Source organism: Gopherus flavomarginatus, chromosome 6 (genome assembly GCF_025201925.1).
Source record: "Gopherus flavomarginatus isolate rGopFla2 chromosome 6, rGopFla2.mat.asm, whole genome shotgun sequence".
NCBI classification, from domain to species: Eukaryota; Metazoa; Chordata; order Testudines; family Testudinidae; genus Gopherus; species Gopherus flavomarginatus.
Window position 1 is genome coordinate 46674545 of NC_066622.1, and position 19005 is coordinate 46693549.

The 19005-nt window shown below is 42.5% G+C and overlaps 1 protein-coding gene across 2 annotated transcripts in view; it reads right to left on the reverse strand.

Moving 5' to 3' along the window:
* The window catches only part of DCAF1 (DDB1 and CUL4 associated factor 1), a 108458-nt gene that overhangs the window by 43964 nt on the left and 45489 nt on the right, over positions 1–19005 (reverse strand). For both annotated transcript variants that reach the window (XM_050957706.1, XM_050957705.1), the window contains 9 exons: positions 16736–16915; positions 15630–15839; positions 14208–14377; positions 13120–13244; positions 10664–11924; positions 9474–9672; positions 8716–8798; positions 5934–6018; positions 4216–4449 (listed from right to left, as the gene is read on the reverse strand). In XM_050957706.1, coding sequence (XP_050813663.1) covers positions 4216–4449; positions 5934–6018; positions 8716–8798; positions 9474–9672; positions 10664–11924; positions 13120–13244; positions 14208–14377; positions 15630–15839; positions 16736–16915 — 2547 coding nt within the window. The remainder of the gene's footprint in view (positions 1–4215; positions 4450–5933; positions 6019–8715; positions 8799–9473; positions 9673–10663; positions 11925–13119; positions 13245–14207; positions 14378–15629; positions 15840–16735; positions 16916–19005) is intronic.

Below are 19005 nucleotides of genomic sequence, written 5' to 3' on the forward strand. Positions count from 1 at the left end.
AACATTTTTACAGTACAAATATTTGTAATCAAAACAATAATATAAAGTGAGTACTGTACACTTTGTATTCTGTGCTGTAATAGAAATCAATATACTTGAAAATGTAGAAAAACATCCAAAAATATTTAATAAATTTCAACTGGTATTCTATTGTACAACAGTGTGATTCTTTTAAATCATGGTTAAATTATGAGTTAATCGCGTGAGTCAACTGTTATTAATCGATAGCCTAGTAAATAATAGTACAGACAAAAACTCTCTATTAGCCACCACTATGCCAACAAATTATGTGTAGAGGATTGAAGCTTGTGGGTCACGTGTTAAATGACACAGAACTTTTTATTTAGACACAAAATTCAGTAAAACAAAAAAAGCTTGAAAAAGGCAAACAAAATGATGTGGTGATGAGGATGTGTGTGTCAGATCGGAAACAAGGATGCATTGAGTGAAAGAGTATGTCTACACTATGGGATTATTCTGATTTTACAGAAATCGATTTTTGGAAACAGACTGTACAAAGTCGAGTGCACGCCACCACACTAAGCACATTAATTTGGCAGTGTGCATCCATGTACCGAGGCTAGCGTCGACTTCCAGAGCCTTGCACCGTGGGTAGCTATCCCATAGATCCCACAGTCTCCCCCGCCCATTGGAATTCTGGGTTGAGATCCCAATGCCTGATGGGGCCAAAAATTTGTTGCGGGTGGTTATGGGTAAATGTCGTCAGTCAATCCTCCCTCTATGAAAGCAACGGCAGAATCATTTTGCGCCCTTTTCCCTGGATTGCCTGGGCAGACACCATAGCACAGCAACTATGGAGCCCGTTCAGCCTTTTTTCACTGTCACCATATGTCTACTGGATGCTGCTGACAGACGCGGTACTGCAGTGCTACACAGCAGCATCCCCTTGCCTTTTGCAAGTTAGCAAAGATCGTTACCAGCGCTACTGTACCGTCTGCTGCTTTGCAAGTTGATGAAGATTTTTACCAGTCATACTGTACCGTCTGCTGCTGTCATGGGTGCTCCTGGCTGGCCTCGGTGAGGTCGGTCGGGGGCGCCTGGACAAAAATGGGAATCGGAGTAGCGGCCATGTTAGTCTGTATCTGCAAAAAGATAATCAAGATAGCCCAGTACAGACAGTTTGATAAGAAGTATGAGAATACTTACAAGAGGAGACAGATTCCCACACTTCTTATCAAACTGTCAGTACTGGGCTATCTTGATCATCACTTCAAAAGTTTTTTCTTACTTAACTGGTCTCTCAGAGTTAGTTAGACAGCTCCCACTTTTTCATGATCTCTGTATGTGTATATATATCTTCTCAACATATGTTCCATTCTGTGCATCCAAAGAAGTGGGCTGTGGCCCACGAAAGCTTATGCTCATATAAATTTGTTAGTCTCTAAGGTGCCACAAGTACTCCTGTTCTTTTTTAAAAATGGGAATGACTCCCCAGGTCATTCTCTTCTTTAAGTTTTGTCTGATGGAGAGTCAGTCCTGCCTAGAATATAGGCAAGCCTACTAAAGAACCAGAGAGGCAAATGGCCACTCTGGGTCAAAGCCCCAGGCATCCCGCAGAAATGATGAGCTGCATGCCATTCCAGGGGGTGCCCCTGCAAAAACCCCACCCATTGCTTCCCTGCTCCCCCACTCCTTCTGGGCTACCATGGCAGTTATCCTCCCATTTGTGTGATGAAGTAATAAAGAATGCATGAATAAGAAACACTGACTTTATTGCCTCTGCAAGCAGAGATCAAAGCGGGGAGGGGAGGGCGGCTGGCTTACAGCAAAGTAGAGTGAACCACCATTCTGCACTTGCTCAGTCTATAGCTGAAAATGGGAATCTGTGACAAGCACTAGGATAGAAGTACAGGCAGGACTGAATCTCCATTTGTGCGTGGGCCTTTGGTTGACACTGGTAAAATACAAAATGTCCCAGGATATGTATGTTGGGTGACAGTTCTAAATGGCAGCTTAATTTTTTTATTTGCAGCAAAAAGTAGAGGTCTAAGTATCTGATTGTGAGCCCTGGTAGCAAGGAGTAGGCTAGGGTAGGCACGACTGCGCGATGCTGCTGACTGGGAGAGCAGCCTGAGGCAGAAACCTCCAGCTGCCATGATATTCCAGGCAGGATTGAATCTCCATTAGACAAAACTTAAAGAAGAGAATGACCTGGAGTCATTCCCACTTTTCCCCAGGCACCCCTGGCCAACCTCACCGAGGCCAGCCAGGAGCACCCATGGGATGACGATGACGGATACCAGTCATACTGTACCGTCTGCAAGGCAAGGGGATGCTGCTGTGTAGCGCTGCAGCACCATGTCTGCGAGCAGCATCCAGCAGACATAGGGTGACACTGAAAAAAGGCGAGAAATGATTTTTTTCCCTTTGTTTTCACGGCCCCACCATGCGGCTAACAACATATACCCTGAACCACCCGCGACAATGTTTTTGACCATTCAGGCTTTGGGAGCTCAGCCCAGAATTCAAATGGTTTTTGGAGAGTGCGGGAACTGTGGGATAGCTACAGTCGTCAGTCACCCCTCCCTCTGTGAGTGTCCATTTGATTCTTTGGCTTTCTGGTACACTTGTCTCAGCTCCTTAAGTTTCATGCAGCACAGTATTGAGTCCCTGTTGTGGCCTCTGTCCATCATGGCCTTGGAGATTTTTTCAAATGTTTTAGCATTTCGTCTTTTCGAACGGAGTTCAGATCGAACAGATTCATCTCCCCATACAGAGGATCACATTCAGTATCTCCCATACAGTCCATGCTGGAGCTCTTTTTTGATTCTGGGACTGCATGGTTACCTGTGCTGATCAGTGCTCTACGCTAGACAAACAGGAAATAAAATTCAAAAGTTCGCAAGGCTTTTCCTTTCTACCTGACCAGTGCATCCGAGTTCAGATTGCTGTCCATAGCGGTCACAATGGTGCACTGTGGGATAGCTCCCGGAGGCCAACACCATCAAATTGCGGCCACACTAACCCTAGTGTGAAATGGCAATGTCAATTTCAGTGCTACTCCCCTCATCGGGGAGAAGTACAGAAATCGATTTTAAGAGCCCTTTATATTGAAGTAAAGGGCTTCGTTGTGTGGACGGGCGCAGCGTTAATTCGATTTAATGCTGCTAAATTTGAGATAAACTCGTAGTGTAGACCAGGCCAAAGTATCGAACATTACCCCCACTTTAGCTGGGTATAGAACTTTGACTCCCCATGTAGACTGTCATTGTGGTCAGTGACTGAAAGACATTTCAGTGTGAAACTGCAGCTAAAATCATCATTTACCTTTATCCAAATGTCCAGTTATCCAAAGGTAATTAATATCCTCGAAGTTAAAAGTTTCACCTATGGATAGGCTAGCCCCTAAGTGTCCACTGGGGAGGGTGGGGGATGTGGGGGGAGAGAGAGGCATGCAGAAGCAGCCACTGTACATCATGTTCTGAAGCACCAGGCACTGGGTTAAGATCAGGGTTTTTCAACCAAAATTGGGTTGTCAGAATGTTTCAAAAGGTGGAGTGGCAGCTCCTGTGACTCCTGTCCCATTGAGTGGGCTGGGCTCGTTTCCCTGCTCCAGGCACTGCAGCCTCTGGGGTTCCAGTGCCACGCATATTTAACCCAGCTGTCATGACGACAAGAGTCCAGGTAGGCCATTTGCGTGAATGGCACTGCAACTCCATGAGCCAGGTCACAACTCCACTCACACAAACTTTGTCAAGTCGGGGGGGAGGGAGGGGCCAAACATGAGCAGCATTGCAGCCCTGGAGGTTGCAACACCCAGAGCGGAGAGCTAAGCCCAGACAGACCCACAACACAAGACATGCAGAAGCAGCCACTGTGGGTGAGTGCTGGGCATGACCCAAGGCTCCAAAAGGGCAGGATCCAACCAAAACCATCCCAGAGCCTCCACCCCTAGACTACTTACTGGGTTGCGACAGGTCCTAAACATTTGTAAATGGGTCCTCATCCAAAAAAAAATTGAGAACACCTGGTCTAGATGGACTATTGATCTAACCTGCATAATTACTATGCTCACCCTATTTAACTTATGTATTAAAGCTTCGGTTACTACCACAGCCTGTGAAATTCTATTTCTGCTTATCCTATGATGCAGCCAGACAGTTATACAGGCTGCTGCAATCCGACCACCTGTTTGTCAGTCCAAGGTTTTTATGTTTCCAGTGCATTAGTGTTATAACTGAGGTAAAAGGATACAATCTCTGTATTGACTATGACCTCTAGCCCATTAGGATGAAAAACTCCACTGATGGTCATGTTGAATTTGTCAAACTTGTGGATGGCCTGTGCAGAGCGGACGTCCCAGAGCACCCCATCATTTAGGACAAGGTCATCTGTGGGGTTAAAGGTGGCACAGTTCTTCTTGTAGTTGTTGGCAAGATCTGGGTTAAACAGAGTCAATAGCTTGTTGCCAGTCTGAATATCATAGATCTTTTAGATTAAAAAGAAAGAGAAAGATTAGTTAAGATTTGTAGTTCTATCAGTGCCCAAGAACACTATGTACCATCCCTTCCAGAATGTTTTTGGTGATCCCTCTCACTCTAGCTTTCCTTATGCATCACAAATGAGAGCTTGCCAATGTCAGACTCTCCATTCCAAGGCATCAAACGTTCAGATAGAGTTCTCCAGGCCAGAATCTGTGTTTCCCCATATATTTGGACAATGCTTAGCTCATCTGGGGCTCTCTAACATGTTTAACAAGCCTGAGGTTGGTACTAGAAAACTAACCCAGTTTTGAAAAATAGGTTGCAAAGTTTTAGATGAAGGCAACATTTAGCCAATCTGCTCCAGAAATATTTAAACGAATTTTAAAGGAGGTGATATTTACAGGCTACAAGCAAAGAAAGAGTCCATTAGCACACAGTGAAGAAAACCCTGAAATATAGGAGAGAAGGAGTTCAAGTTACTGGCAATTACATACACTACATGGTCTCGTTAAACTGTGCCCTTATTTCCCTGAGAGGATTTTCACAACCAAAGACAAAACTTTCATACTTTTTGTGCCTGTGACTATTTTCTCAGAGGTATTTCTCACAGCCTAGTTTCCTTCTGACCCTGCAATGAAGCCATAAGCCTGTGTTTTTTGGATATCAATTTGTTGCCAGATGATCACATTGCAAACTCAGATTTGATTTCCCTGGCGTGCCAAAACACTGGAAGAGCTCTACAAGGATGAATAACTGATTTGTTTAAACAAAAATGTACATGAAAATTAGCAAGAGTGGCAAGGAAAATGATGAACAATCTGAATAAGTAGGCTTTGTGACATTTTTTATCAACGTTTCTTCAGGTGAGATAAACCCTGTAATGAATTCTGTCTAGCACTGTGACCTTCAAAAAAGGAGAGGAACCCCTCAAACTGCAGGATTTTCATGGCCTGATATGTGCAAAATGCTCAAAGAGTATTATGCAGAATACACAGAGATAATTTAAACCAATTTATCTGGCACTGTAAAATGAGCTCATTCTGTGCATTCCTGCTGGAAAACTTCCAATATCCCATTTCCCTCAACTGCTGGTTAAGTACTCTTCATGGCAAAACCTTTCATTTATAAAAAGCTGCCATAACTTCTTCACAGTTGCATGTGTTCCAGTAAAATTCCCTGGAGAACATCTCTCAAATGAATGGCTCATCAGGCCAGATACTAGATATGCCCAATACAATTAGAGACACCGTATATCTAAAAGGCAGGTGGCATACCATTCAGCATTACAGCCTAACTCAATATTCAGGTTATCCCAATGCTTTTCAATGCAGTGAATAAGCTAATCTACACTTTTGAAGCTGTTCCTGTAAAGCCTTTTAGTTTGCCAGTTACATACAGCTCCACAGTACCCATATCAGTTAACAGATGGTACGGGCAGGACAATAACCTTGTCATGGCTTCAAGGAATCAATTTCCACTGGTACTTACATGGGCAATGTCCCCTTTTGTGCCAATGACCCTATCCTGAGAGTGCTTGCTGAACTCCACATAGTGATCATCTGGGAAGGAATGCCTGCACAAAAACAATCAGTGACGAGGTCAATGAGCAGCAGATTCAGACTGTCTATTCTGAATCAGACACACTGTGGAAATACTTCTGGCAGAGGTTACAATTTTTAACACACAAGAAATAAAACCTAAAAGCGCATTCTCTGCTCCACTGACCACAGCAAATGGCAGTGCTAAAATGTGCACACCAGCTGGGAGTTGTCCATTTGTCAGAAGAGTATTTCCTATTAACAGTCACAAACAGTACAGCTGTGAAACACATCAGCAAGGCAACTTGTGATCAAAAGTCACCTCAGAGCATTAACTGCAGCTGCTTAAGAAGACAAGAGGTGACATTATATTTGCTAAAGAAGGCTAGGGAGAACTGTAAAATTCCCACATGCATAGATTTGAGCATATAAAATTTCCTGACATAACATGCCTTCCAGTTAATTTAAACATAGTCACATTAAAAAGTTAATGCTATTCCTCATAGTCTAGTGGGCAAAGGTTAAACCTTTGAGAGATGGGACTCTCTCCCTTCTGTTTTCTAAAGGGACTAAGAATGGTTAATATTGAAATGAATTTAACTTTGCCATGTTTACAGTATCCACCTGTAATGCAAAATTTACCATGCAAATTACTATGCTACACTTTTTCAGTAGCCAGCCTTAAAAGATTGTCTTGATAATTTACCAATGAAGCAAAACACACAAAAAATGCTACTTATTTGCTTTTTATCAAAATCACTATTTAACTCATCTGTCTCAAGTAAATATCCTCCAGGCAAATAGAACAGTAAGGCTATCTGCATCCAATGAAGTGATGAAGACACAGCAACATAGGAACAGAGCCAGACTTTTTTATTCAAACACTAAAAATTTGAATGCTCTGGTCATAGTTATGTTGCACTTTCCTTTTACACAATAACACCACCATTTTCCCCTTTTGAAGTTATTTCATTTAACTGGGTTCCTGATAACTTTTAATTGTTCTGATTTTGTTTGATTATTTTAAAGTAGTCAATACTCTGATCTGTCTTCTACAAAATCTCGGGATAGGTAAGATTCCTTATCCCTTATCTCTAAAACTGAAGCAGTATTCAGAAGCTTGCTTTCAGGATGCACATCAATGACTCTACTAAGAAACCAGGAGCTGAAATGTTCCTTACTTTGGCCTTTGAGTATAAAATGCTCTCTTAAGAGAGCCAGATTTAGTGTAATGTACATATCGTGCTCTAAGTATTTTCTCTTTTTATAAAAACAGTTGTTAATGTCTCAGAGTATATGGAGTCTGGTGGGGTTTCCCCCATTGCCCCAAACTCACACCTTTGTTGGAATGAGAGCTGTCAATTGACTGCAGTTAACCCAAGTAATTAACTCAATACAAATTAATTCTATTAAAAAATTAATGGCAATTTATCACAGTTTTAATTGTGCTGTTTAACAATAATAGAATACCAATTTAAATTTCTTATTTTTAGATTTTTTCAACATTTTCAAAATATATTGAAATTACAACACAGAATACAAAGTATACTGTGCTCACTTTATTTTTTTTATTATAAATATTTGCACTGTATAAAGGATAAACAAAAGAACAGTACATTTACGAGAGATAATGCTGCCTGTTTCTTATTTACAATGTCATCTGAAAGTGAGAACAGGTGTTTGCATGGCACTTTTGTAGCTTATGTTGCAAGGTATTTACGTGCTAGATATGCTAAACACTCATATGCCCCTTCATGCTTCAGCCACCATTTCAGAGGACACAATTCCATTTTGATTATGCTCATTAAAAAAATAATACACTAAATTACATTTGTGATGGAACTCTTTGGGGCAGAATTGTACGTCTCCTGCTCTGTGGTTTTACCCACAGTCTGCCATATATTTCGTGTTATGGCAGTCTCAGGTGACAACCCAGCACATGTTCTTTGATCTAAGAACACTTGAACTGCAGATTTGACAAAACACAAAGAAACAAACTTATTTGTCTTAGTGATTGGCTGAACAAGAAGTAGGACTGAGTGGACTTGTAGGTTCTAAAGTTTTACATTGTTTTGTTTTTGAGTGCATTTATGTAAAAAAATTCTACATTTGTAAGTTGCACTTTCACAATAAAGAGATTGCACTACAGTACTTGTATGAGGTGAACCAAAAAGTACTATTTCTTTTATCTTTTTTACAGTACAAATATTTGTAATACACCTCTACCTCGATATAACGCTGTCCTTGGGAGCCAAAAAATCTTACCGTTATAGGTGAAACAGTGTTATATTGAACTTGCTCTGATCCACCTGAGTGCGCAGCCCTCCCGGAGCACTGCTTAACCACGTTATATCCAAATTCGGCATTATATCGAGGTAGCAGTGTAGAAATATAAAATGAGTACGGTATACTTTGTATTCTGTGTTGTTACTGAAATCAATATATTTGCAAATACAGAAAACATCCAAAATATTTAAATAAATGGTATTGTATTATCAACAGTGTGATTAAAACTGCAATTAATCATGATTTTTTTAAATCTTGTGATTAATCACAATTCATTTTTTTAATTGTTTGATAGCCCTAGTTGGAATAGATTTCCTAGCACATAGCAGCTCTCAACTGCCAAGTACTTGAATACATTTTTGCAGTTTGCCATTCCAGGGGTTTTTGGGTACATTTAAAGGTTCTTCTTCAATTTTGTGCATTTCAGACTATCAAAGAGTACCTACTTCATGTCAAAGACAGATTTCATCCCCCACAGCGCAGACAATGGTTGGCTCCACGTAGCAGATGTTAGCAGTAAAGATCCATCCTGTAGCCCAATGGTGCGAGAGAACAGCAGATCAATACAAAGTGGAGTTATTGGTACACAAGTGTATTTTCTCATTATGTACAATAGGGGTTTAAGAAGTACTCAAAAGGACCCTTTCTCACTGCACTACTCAGGAATGGTGATCAGGTGGTAAATTATACCACTATACAATATTCCTCAAAAATGTTATGGCCATCTAAAGGAGCTATACATTATGATGTATGAGATGAGAAGGAGGAAATCCTTGCCTAAGCTCCAATGCCCTGTGAGTGAAGAGAACGCTACTTACTTTTTTTTTTTAATTTCTTCCTAAATCCTTGCACATCAGGTTTCTAAAGGAAAGTTCTTTGTTACAGCATCTTGTGTTTCTCCTATACATATACAAAGCCACTTCAATAGCCCTCTTTGTCAGCTTAACAAACACAGGTTATCTATGCAGACACAACACTACTGCATCCCTCCTGTGCTATCTGTTAGGTAAAAGGAAGGATTTATATAATTCTAAGGGAGGAGACCAAAAACTGTTCCACTGTTATTCTGCTAGTATTTTTGTAGGCTATGCTGCATGCTAGCCAGAAGATGTGCTTTGGGTCCATGTAATCCATATGAAGCAAAAACAGGACAAGGTTTAAACCACAGGAACTCAATGTTCAGATGAGGTCTTTGACTCCTTACCCTGGATGGTTCAAGGTGTGTGATGGCAGAGTTATGGCAGTTGTAACTGGCCTCCTCCTGCCCACTGAAAACATTGTAGAGCTTCAGCTGCCCAGTGCAAGTGCCCAGCATTAGGAATCGCTCCCGTGCAGAGAATGCACAGCATGTAAAGCCACTTTCATCCTCATTTGCTTCCCGGAACACAGAAATTGGACGAAACCTGGTGAAGGAAAGAATGTAGAAAAGTGACCCAAAAGGGAGGAAAGAAAAGCAACAATGAACTAGGGTGGGATGATCTTAAAACCTGTGCTTGAAAGCTCAGGTAGCTTCAATTATGACTTCAGCTTTCTTTTTAGGGGAAGATTAGAGAGAATGACACCAGCAGCGTAGGAAGTAAACAGCTGACACTGTGACTTGTAACATCTCGGGATTTGTGTCTTGAAAGATGAAGTCCTTGAGTCATAACATGTAAAATCTGGAAACAACACCTTCCAAGTTGGACTGGTGGAAAATCTGTGGCATGGTCACATAGGAAAACCTGGCCGGGTGGCTAAGACCTCATGAAAGAAGCATAGAACAAGCAAAACAAGAAGAAAGGGTACATCAGGTGTCACAGGATCATAAACTTTTGAAGGTGGTAGTGTGGTTTTACCACCACCAAAAAACATTTGCATCAACATATGATCATTTTACAGGCTTATCAGATCTTCCTATTTATTCCACATCTGAAGAAGTCACAGACTTCTGTGTAGGTAGGACAGCACTACTGGTGGCTGTGAGGAAGAGGAGATATGGGTAAGCTGCAAGAACAAAATAGAGATCCTGTATTCATTAATCTGCCAAAAGCCCTGGATCTGACAGATAAACTCATACCTTCAGTAGCTCAGTCTTTCTGCCTCAATTGCCTCACCTGTAAAGTGGGGATTACAATACTTACCTCCCAGGGTGGGGTCATGAGGCTTCATTAGTGTCTTTACAATACTCTGAAGCTTGAAGGGGCTATATTAAGTGCTAATAAATATCAAAGAGAAACAGATTAGCTTCTCAAATTGGATTTGAAAAGTTCTCCCAACAGTCACCATAGAAGAGAAATGTTTTATCTGTCCAAGGAATGAGGATTCTGGGACATGCATCCACCTTTGTAGCAGGTAAAATCTTTTGGCACAGATACCACCCCAAGAGGATTTGAGAAACATTCCTTTCTTCCTTACCTGCTGAATATAAGGTGTCTATCAAAGCATCCACCGTCCACCCCTCCATACTTCGGAAAGGCCGCCCTACGGGTCAGCCGCGAGGTAAAGTTAGTTGGCGCCTGGCGCCTCTGTTTTGGCTCAGGGCACTGGTGGGGAGTAAAGAGAGAGAAAGGGGGGCAGGTGGCAACAGGGTTCTTGCAGCGGGCATGCTGCTCCCTAAGGTACTCTGTAATTATACTGTCCAGCGTGGGTGGGGAAGGGAGGTGTCTGTCCAGCTGCTTTTTGATAGCTGGGCTCTGGCTGTAGGCGCCGTGGTCCGATTTTTGTCTCAGCACTCTGATTTTCCTGCCATTGCAGGGTGGTGGCCTCTCTCTGATGAAGCTAATCCTGCCAATCAAGGGGGAGTTGCTGGCATAAGAAGGACCTGGAAGGGCAAGTGGACCCTGGGATACAGAAGGCCTTGGCTGAGCATGGACAGAGGTGGCAGTAGAACCTACAGAAGCATGGCTACTCAGTCGGGCGGAGATACCATTAGCTATACGAGGTGTGCGAGGCAGAGCCACAGGGGAGGCAGCAGCTGCAACAGGGGTGAAGGCAGAGGAGTGAGATGCCGCAGTCATGGGTAGATCTGCCTCTTTAGTGAGGACAGTAGCAGTTTCTCCTAGCCCCTTAGAGATGAGATGGTTCCGAATCAAAAGCAGCAGCTCCTTTTCAGGAAACGAGATCCTTGACTGGGCCACCACATCCGCTTTCTGCAACCGAGCCAAGGAGACATCTGTGCCAATCAGCAATGGCTTCCCTGAGACACGTTCTATCAGCTCAGCAGCATACTTGCAGAACTTGACATGGTCACTGCGCTTGTCCTGGAGCACAGGCTCCTTCATCAGTTGCTGGATCTGACAGCTGCTGAAGAGGGGAAGCTTGCTGATGATCTGACGGACAGTACTGCTACGAGACAGCCCCACCAAGGCCTTGCAGGCTAACGCTCGGATCTGATCTGCATCCGTAATTGGCATCTTTATAGACAGCAATGACAGCAGCACTTTGATACCATTGTTAGACTGTACCACATTCCACATCTTGGCCAGTGTGTGCTCACTGCTTTTGGGTGCCTGGGGGAGCTTTCGTCGGGGTGTTCCCGAGATGAATTTGCCGATACTGGAGATCCGATTATCTGGGCCACACACACAGTTGATGATGATCTGAAGGGCAGACTTCTGGATCTCTGCATCATGGATGAAGAATTCACCCTCAGCAACTCCCAGGATGATGCTGATACCTAATGAGAGAAATACTTCTGTTACCATGCTAGCCTACTTAAGCATTACACACTGTTCTACAAATCAGAGTATGAGACACTGCTCCGCTCTCCATCTGGAGCCCTCTGCAGTCACCTCATTCTCTCTGACCACCACAGCTGTTCCTCTATCTCCCCAGGCTAGATAATCCCCTCCACTAGTACCACCCACTGATATGCTCCGTGAATCACACCACAGCAATACTTAGTGGTGGGTCAAATATGGTCTCTCACAGAAGATGAGCAGGCATGGTCCATGTTTGCTTTAGGCCAGGCACCTCACCAGACTGCAGCTAGGCCATGGGGATTGACATCACAGAAAGGAGCTATCTATTATGTACGTAACAAAGCAAAAGTGGAGGAGAGGGTAACTTTTTATGAAAAAAGGACAATATACATCACACCCTCCAGAGTGACTCAAAGAAAAAAGGCTGGAACTGATTGCTTTTTGACCAAAAAGCATCTATTACATTAATTGCTCTTCAAATCCAACCTTCATTCCAGGAAGGACCAATGTGCTGCCCAGAGAAAGTGCTCACACATGAGAGGTTCTCTCTCACAGCTACACCAAGTCTCCTTTCCTCCCCCACACCGACTTCTATAATATGCCAGGCCCCTTCCTCCTAACATTTAGAGCCCAGCTATCAGCCAGAGTTGATTCATTTGCAAGCTGTGAGTGTGTGGCATGACTGACCCAAGAGACTGGATCAAAAAGAGGCACACTCATCGGCTGTTTAATTATTTAACAGTCAGTACTCCCTTCCAATACCATGTCCCATAAGGATACTTTAAGAGTCCAGGAAGCTGAGTGACCCTCACTCTCCCATGGAAATGAGGATTTGCCAGTATATTTGTTGAGCACTGACAGTGTGCTGTGGGTTCTTCAGAACAAGGAGGAGACAAAGGCTGTGCCCTCCAGTAGTTTACAATTTAAGTACTATATCACAATCTCCTCTCATTTATCTGTATCACTGGCTGTGACTATGAACAAAGTGCTGTAGCCCTCTATCTTACTGTGGGAGGCATGAAACAAGTTACCTAAATACCATTTAACTAAAGACATGTTGGTCCTGCTTTGAACAGGGGGTTGGACTAGATGACCTTCTGAAGTCTCTTCCAGCCCTAATATTCTATGACTATTAAAGTACTTAAATCCTAAAGGCCAAGTTCAGCTTACCCACAGTGGAGACAGTAGATCCCGCTTCATCCAACACATCTACAGGCTCTGCCAGCTGCAACTGGATTTTAGGAACCACAGTAAGAATAGCCAGAACATCCAAAGCATAGCGTACTGTGTCATTCCTGAAAGAGTACAGTGAAAGAAAAAAATTACAAATACTAGGATAGAACATTTGTAACACTACAACAGGACTCCCTGCAGATTCTTCTCTCTTTGGCTACAGGTTGGATACTGTAATGTAGGATGAGGTCTGGGGGATGAGATGTCTCAGGATGCATGCTCTGGCAACATGCCGCTGTAGAGAGCCTATTATCAAAAACAGCAGAGAGGCCTTTAGGAGTGACATCTCCCAGGTTAGTTCTATGCAACTCTAGAGTTTGGCCACTATAGAATTTCCTCTAAGGTCACCAGTCTAAGCATAATATAGCAAATCAGCAGCTTCCAACACCCACTTTTTGACTGGCCAGATATTCATAACCTCTATACAGGCTTATATTTCAAAACACCTGGCCAAATTCAGCGAAGTCAACACAGAGAGATGAGAAGTATCCCTCCTTGACCCAGCTAATGGAGATCTGCCCTCTGTAGGGCAGCCTAAACAGCTGGTTTTTCCCTTCTCTCTGCACTATGAAAGATAATGTTTTCTAGTCTCCAACAGTGCTGTGGTTATTGCTTTCTGCTACTAAGCAAGCACAACGAAAAGTAAGCAAAGTTAGGGGTGGATGGGAAATACAGTGGATTAAGACTGTGCTTAATATCTACTCAGCTTCTGTTTTACCAGTGATTCTTGAAAACTAGAGCATTCTGGCTCTGTAGAGCCCTTATGGCATTCACATCATCATGTTTCCACTGTGGTTCAACTGTCAATGATACTCCTTCTTTCATACACAATAACTACACGACTATAGCAGAGGCTCCCTGCAGATCACGAGACATTGTGTATGTGTGTCCTTAATTAGATGTTGGGGCTCTGTTTAATGCAAAAATGGAAAAATTTCTTATTTAAAGTATTCAACGCCCAAATACAGAGTTGCACCCTACAGTTTGGGAAATGCAGCAGTACAGTATGGGGTCTACTGTCTCACCTGGCATAGTATGTCTTCCAGTTGCATGCTATAGAGATAAGCTGGAGCATGAGTTGCACACAAGACAATTTGAGAAAGACTTCTGCTGGCTCCCAGTAGAGCTGTGCTGGACCATACTCTATTAGAAATTCCATCATCTCCACAATCTGCTCATGAGTGTAGGAACAGGCCTGTAGGGAGGAGGCAGGGTGAATTAAAGAGCTATCACAAAGGTTATATGCTTAGTAGAGATTATACTCTATATTCTTAGGAAATCACTCTCCTTGGAAGTTGCATTAACATCCAAGTCTAGTGGCCATTAAGATACCACGCAGCTAAAATAAATACAATTTCATTCATAGTTAACTTGCTGTTGTTTTGCACTTTATTCCCTTACTATACTATCTAGTGTAACTGCCATTACAATAGATGCTAGAGAAATGACTAAAACAATATCTTTCAAGTTTCCCCCTACACCTAGAAATGACAAGTGAGTTTGAGAAAAGCTAAGAAAGAGGTTGTATCAAAATAAAGTTCTGGCCTCATGGGGCTAATATACACTAACTACTACACAATTTAGAAAGAGTTCAGTAAGAATTTTACACTAGTATGATTCAAACTCTCAGAAAGCTGCAGTAAAATGGAGCTACAGTCCCTAAATTCCAACCATAAAAACCATTTAAAAAAGAAAAAACCTGAATAGGCTTTTTTCTCAACCGTCGTCACTTCATCTTTCATATATTTCAATAAACATGTTTTTACAACATAAAAGAAAAGTGACTAACATAAGATTCCTGCATTTTTAATTCCTTTGTTTTTCTGAATGAAACTAAGTGTAATTTTTGTCACTCCACAGAAGGGGAAGTTGTCTTTTCGGTTTGCATCTAAAAGCCCAGCAAAAGATCAGAACAGAAACTATAAATGTATTGAATTTGCTCCCTCAGGACGAATGGTTAATGGATTTACAATTTAAGATCACGTGGAAAAAAAAGGAACTAAAGGTAACACAAGGATTTCTTAACTTATTTCTAAAGACTACTGTCCTCCTTGGGCACAGAGAGGATTGTTCCCTCTGTTGCCAGAGCAGAATCTCACAACGTGACCCAAATTCTCTTCAGTACCTTTAAAAACTTTCTTGATCTTGCCCTTTCAGAGGTGAAAGACATGAGAAGGAAGTAGGTATGGGATGACAAAGTTCTGATTAGACACTCTTAGCTTAACTCTTTGATGGGAAAGAAGTGGCAGCTCCCAGTTAAATGGAAGCCAAATACCCTCTGAAACTTTGCTACAGCCATTTTTCTATTTTCTATCAGATCACTGGGGGAAAAAAACCCCAAAAATACAGTCTGTTGTGTGTCCTGCATGGATTCCACTGACTTCAGAAGACATTGTCACAGATATGGAAATGAAATAATGTGAAAATGTCACACACAGACTGCTCACCTTATATGGTGGTTGCGGATGGACCAGAATGCCACCTTCAGTGCGCTGGAGCGACTGCTTCACCTGTTCAAGTTTGATGGCAAGGTGAGCTTCAAAGTACCTGCGCAGGGCCATGCAGGTGTGCTTCCCAGTTTGGCGACTGGCAAAGATCTCGTCGTCACTCAGGAGGGCTCCCTGGTCTTCCAGGTTTAAGATCTCCAAGGTGCTGATCTATACAAAGCAAGTCAAGAAAGGGGAAGCATCTTTTCACTAGGCTCATTCTTCAGGAGTAAGATGCCTACAACTGCCAACTGCATATGTACGAAAACTTACCCTACAGAGCTAACCTCACTATCAGGATGGATATCAAATATCACAGCTCAAATTGTAGATTTGTGTTCTCTTTCAGCTATTAAATAGAAGCCTCTTTTTACAGAGATATGACTGGGTGAATAGCAATATTCTCCAGGAAGAGTAGCTCCCTCTCCCCTATTATGCATAAAACCAAAGGCAAATCCAATAGCCACATCAGGGCAGATCTGGAGAAGATGTTTCTACAGTAATCACATGAGGATTAGAATACATGTTGGTGGAATGGTATCACTCATGAGGTGAAAGGTCTGAGAACTAAGACAAAGTTAGAATTTAATAGACCATTGCCCAACCAAGGAGGAGCACTAACAGGCTGTTTTTGAAGCGTCACCCAGTCCTCAGCCTTGAAGACAATAATCATCAATACTGGCTCTAGGCACTAGCAAACCAAGCATGTACTTGGGGTGGCACAATTCCAGGAGCAGCATTCTGGGAGGTTTTTTTTTTTCTTTTGCATTTCGGCAGTTGTGCTGAGGTGTTTTTTGGGTGTTTTTTTTTCCTGGGGCGGCAAATACCTAGAGCCGACCCTGATAATCATAGGATCTTTGAGTGTGAGAAGAGAGTAAAAATGATCCCAAAATGGGGAGGCAGGCTACTCATATCCATTACACAGAATCCTCACATCCCACCTCCATCCATTCCAATGGGAGGGAGGGTTGGAGAAAATGGAGCTCTTTACAGCTATAAAGGTAAGAGCTCTAAAACTTGACACTAAAGCAATATCTTGGAACGTAAAAGGAGACTGTAATCGTTACCAAGTTCACTAGGCGACGGAGGCCATCATGCCTGTCGAAGAGCTCCAGGACAGCACGGAAGGAGAAGCAAATGGAGAAGAACATGGTAGCATGGCAGCAGCCCGAGGCGTGGGAGCATTCCATCAACCACAGGGTGTAGTTCACAACATCCGACAGCACGTTATGGGGATGCATGCACACCTACAAAGCAAAAGATGCAATGACAACCCTCTCATTCTGGGGACAGACACACTGAGTGAGTGGTTACACTCAGACAGTCAACACTGGCTACATAAGAAGTGAAGTAATTACTAATACAGCTGCTTTTATCCTGAGCAGCAATGAGCACAACCTCTGAATCTCAGACCGAAGGACAAAACTTGAAAACATGTGCGTGGCTCAAAAGACTTTGCCCCATTTAGCCCACAGTGGCTGACTGCACCATGGTCCCACCTCTCTGGATAGGAAGTGTGATTTTTAACAAGCTGTTTTATTAACCTGTTCTCTTTAGTCATATACCATACTTTTTAAAAAAAATCCAAAAGCCCATTAGCCTTGCTAAGGTCAGACAATATGACCTTGTTTCAGATTATTATTTATATTTATCAAGCACAGGAGAGGCAGCTTAGACTAATAGAAATATTCTTTGACCTGCAGAGTTAACATATGAATATAAACAAGGAGCTTCAGAAAAGTGGGGTTTGGATCATTGGAAAAGCCTGTCTAGCAGGTTCTCCTTATTAGGGCAGCAGGGGTGTACAGAGACAAGAGGATCCTAAGTGCCAGTAACTAGAAGTGCTCTAGTTAGATCAAGCTAGCTAACTAGTTTTCTATCCAATGCCCTGTGTTTTCTGGAACCATTCCCCTTTGCTTCCTGCCAAACAGCTGGCGGAACTGGCTAGCAAGTCAGATGATAGTGATGTGCTGGCTGTCAATTATCCAGAGATTTTGGGTAACTGCCATCGCTTTGGGATAGTGGTGTTCACCAGGCTATACTAGCAGAAACCCTTCTTTAGCGCCAGGTTAACGGCTCATCATGCAGGATAACCACAAATCTGTACACTACTTATTTACTGGAGATGGCGTCAAACAGAAAAGAAATAAGCAGACACTTAGGAACAGCCAGACACTAAGGAATTTAATAGGCAGAAGTGCAGTTTCTTATGTTAACGACTAGATTAGTTGCTACTGTCCTTAGTTGAAAAAGAGAGCATAAGATGATATGGTCAGGAACCACATGTAGCCTACTGTCACTCTGAAAATGTGGTACACCTGTGGTTCTAAATGCAGGGTACCACCAAAACCTGTCTAAAGGGGCTCAGAGATCATAGCCACAATCAGAGTGCTAAATGAAAGATATGATCTATGGTCAAGTCTCTTAACCATACACCCTTTTGAGACCAGCGATCCAGTACCTCAGTTTGGTACCTACCAGAACAGAGTATCACAGAAGCAACAAAAGCAAGGCTCCTTGCTCCAGGAGTTATACTGTGAACAGCTTCAGTTAGTGCGCAGCAACCTCTCCAGGCAACTCAGAACTAGTTACTGTATTCTGAGAGAGTTATATCCAGCCCGTCTCATTTTAAGAAGCAGCCAGTCATTGCACAAAACTACATTTGTAGCAGCCATACTATAACATACTATTCAGATGACCTCCTGAGGTCCCTTCCAACCCTGATATTCTATGATAGTCTATGAAAGCAACTTAAAAACAGACCAATGGAGGGAAGTTGTTAGCAGATTTTCATAGTCTGACAAGAAGAGACAAGGACAAACTTCCTAGTGGCAGATACAAGACAAAAATTCAGGAAAGGAAACAACTCTTCTCAGCTACTCTATTCATAGCTTCATAGATCTGAACGCCAGGAGGGACCATTATCATCACCTGGTCTGACCTCCTACATAACAAAGGTGATGCTGCTGTCCATGCTTTCATAGAATCAGAGAAATGCAAGGCTGTAAGGGACACAAGAGGTCCCAAGTCCAGTCCACTGTGCTCTGGCAGAAGCAAGAAAACCCAAATCATCCCTAACAAGTGTTTGTCCAACCTGTTCTTAAAAACTTCTGTTGATGGGGATTTCACAATCTCTGTATTCCAGAGCTTAATATCATTATAGTTACAAAGTTTTCCCTAATATCTAACCTAACTCTCCCTTGCTGTAGATTAAGCTAATTAATTCTTGTCCTACCTTCAGTGGTCAGGGAGAACAGTTGATCACTGTGCTCTTTATAACAGCCTTTAATAAATTTGAAGACTTTTAGGTCTTCCCCCTCCCCTAGTCTTCTTTTCT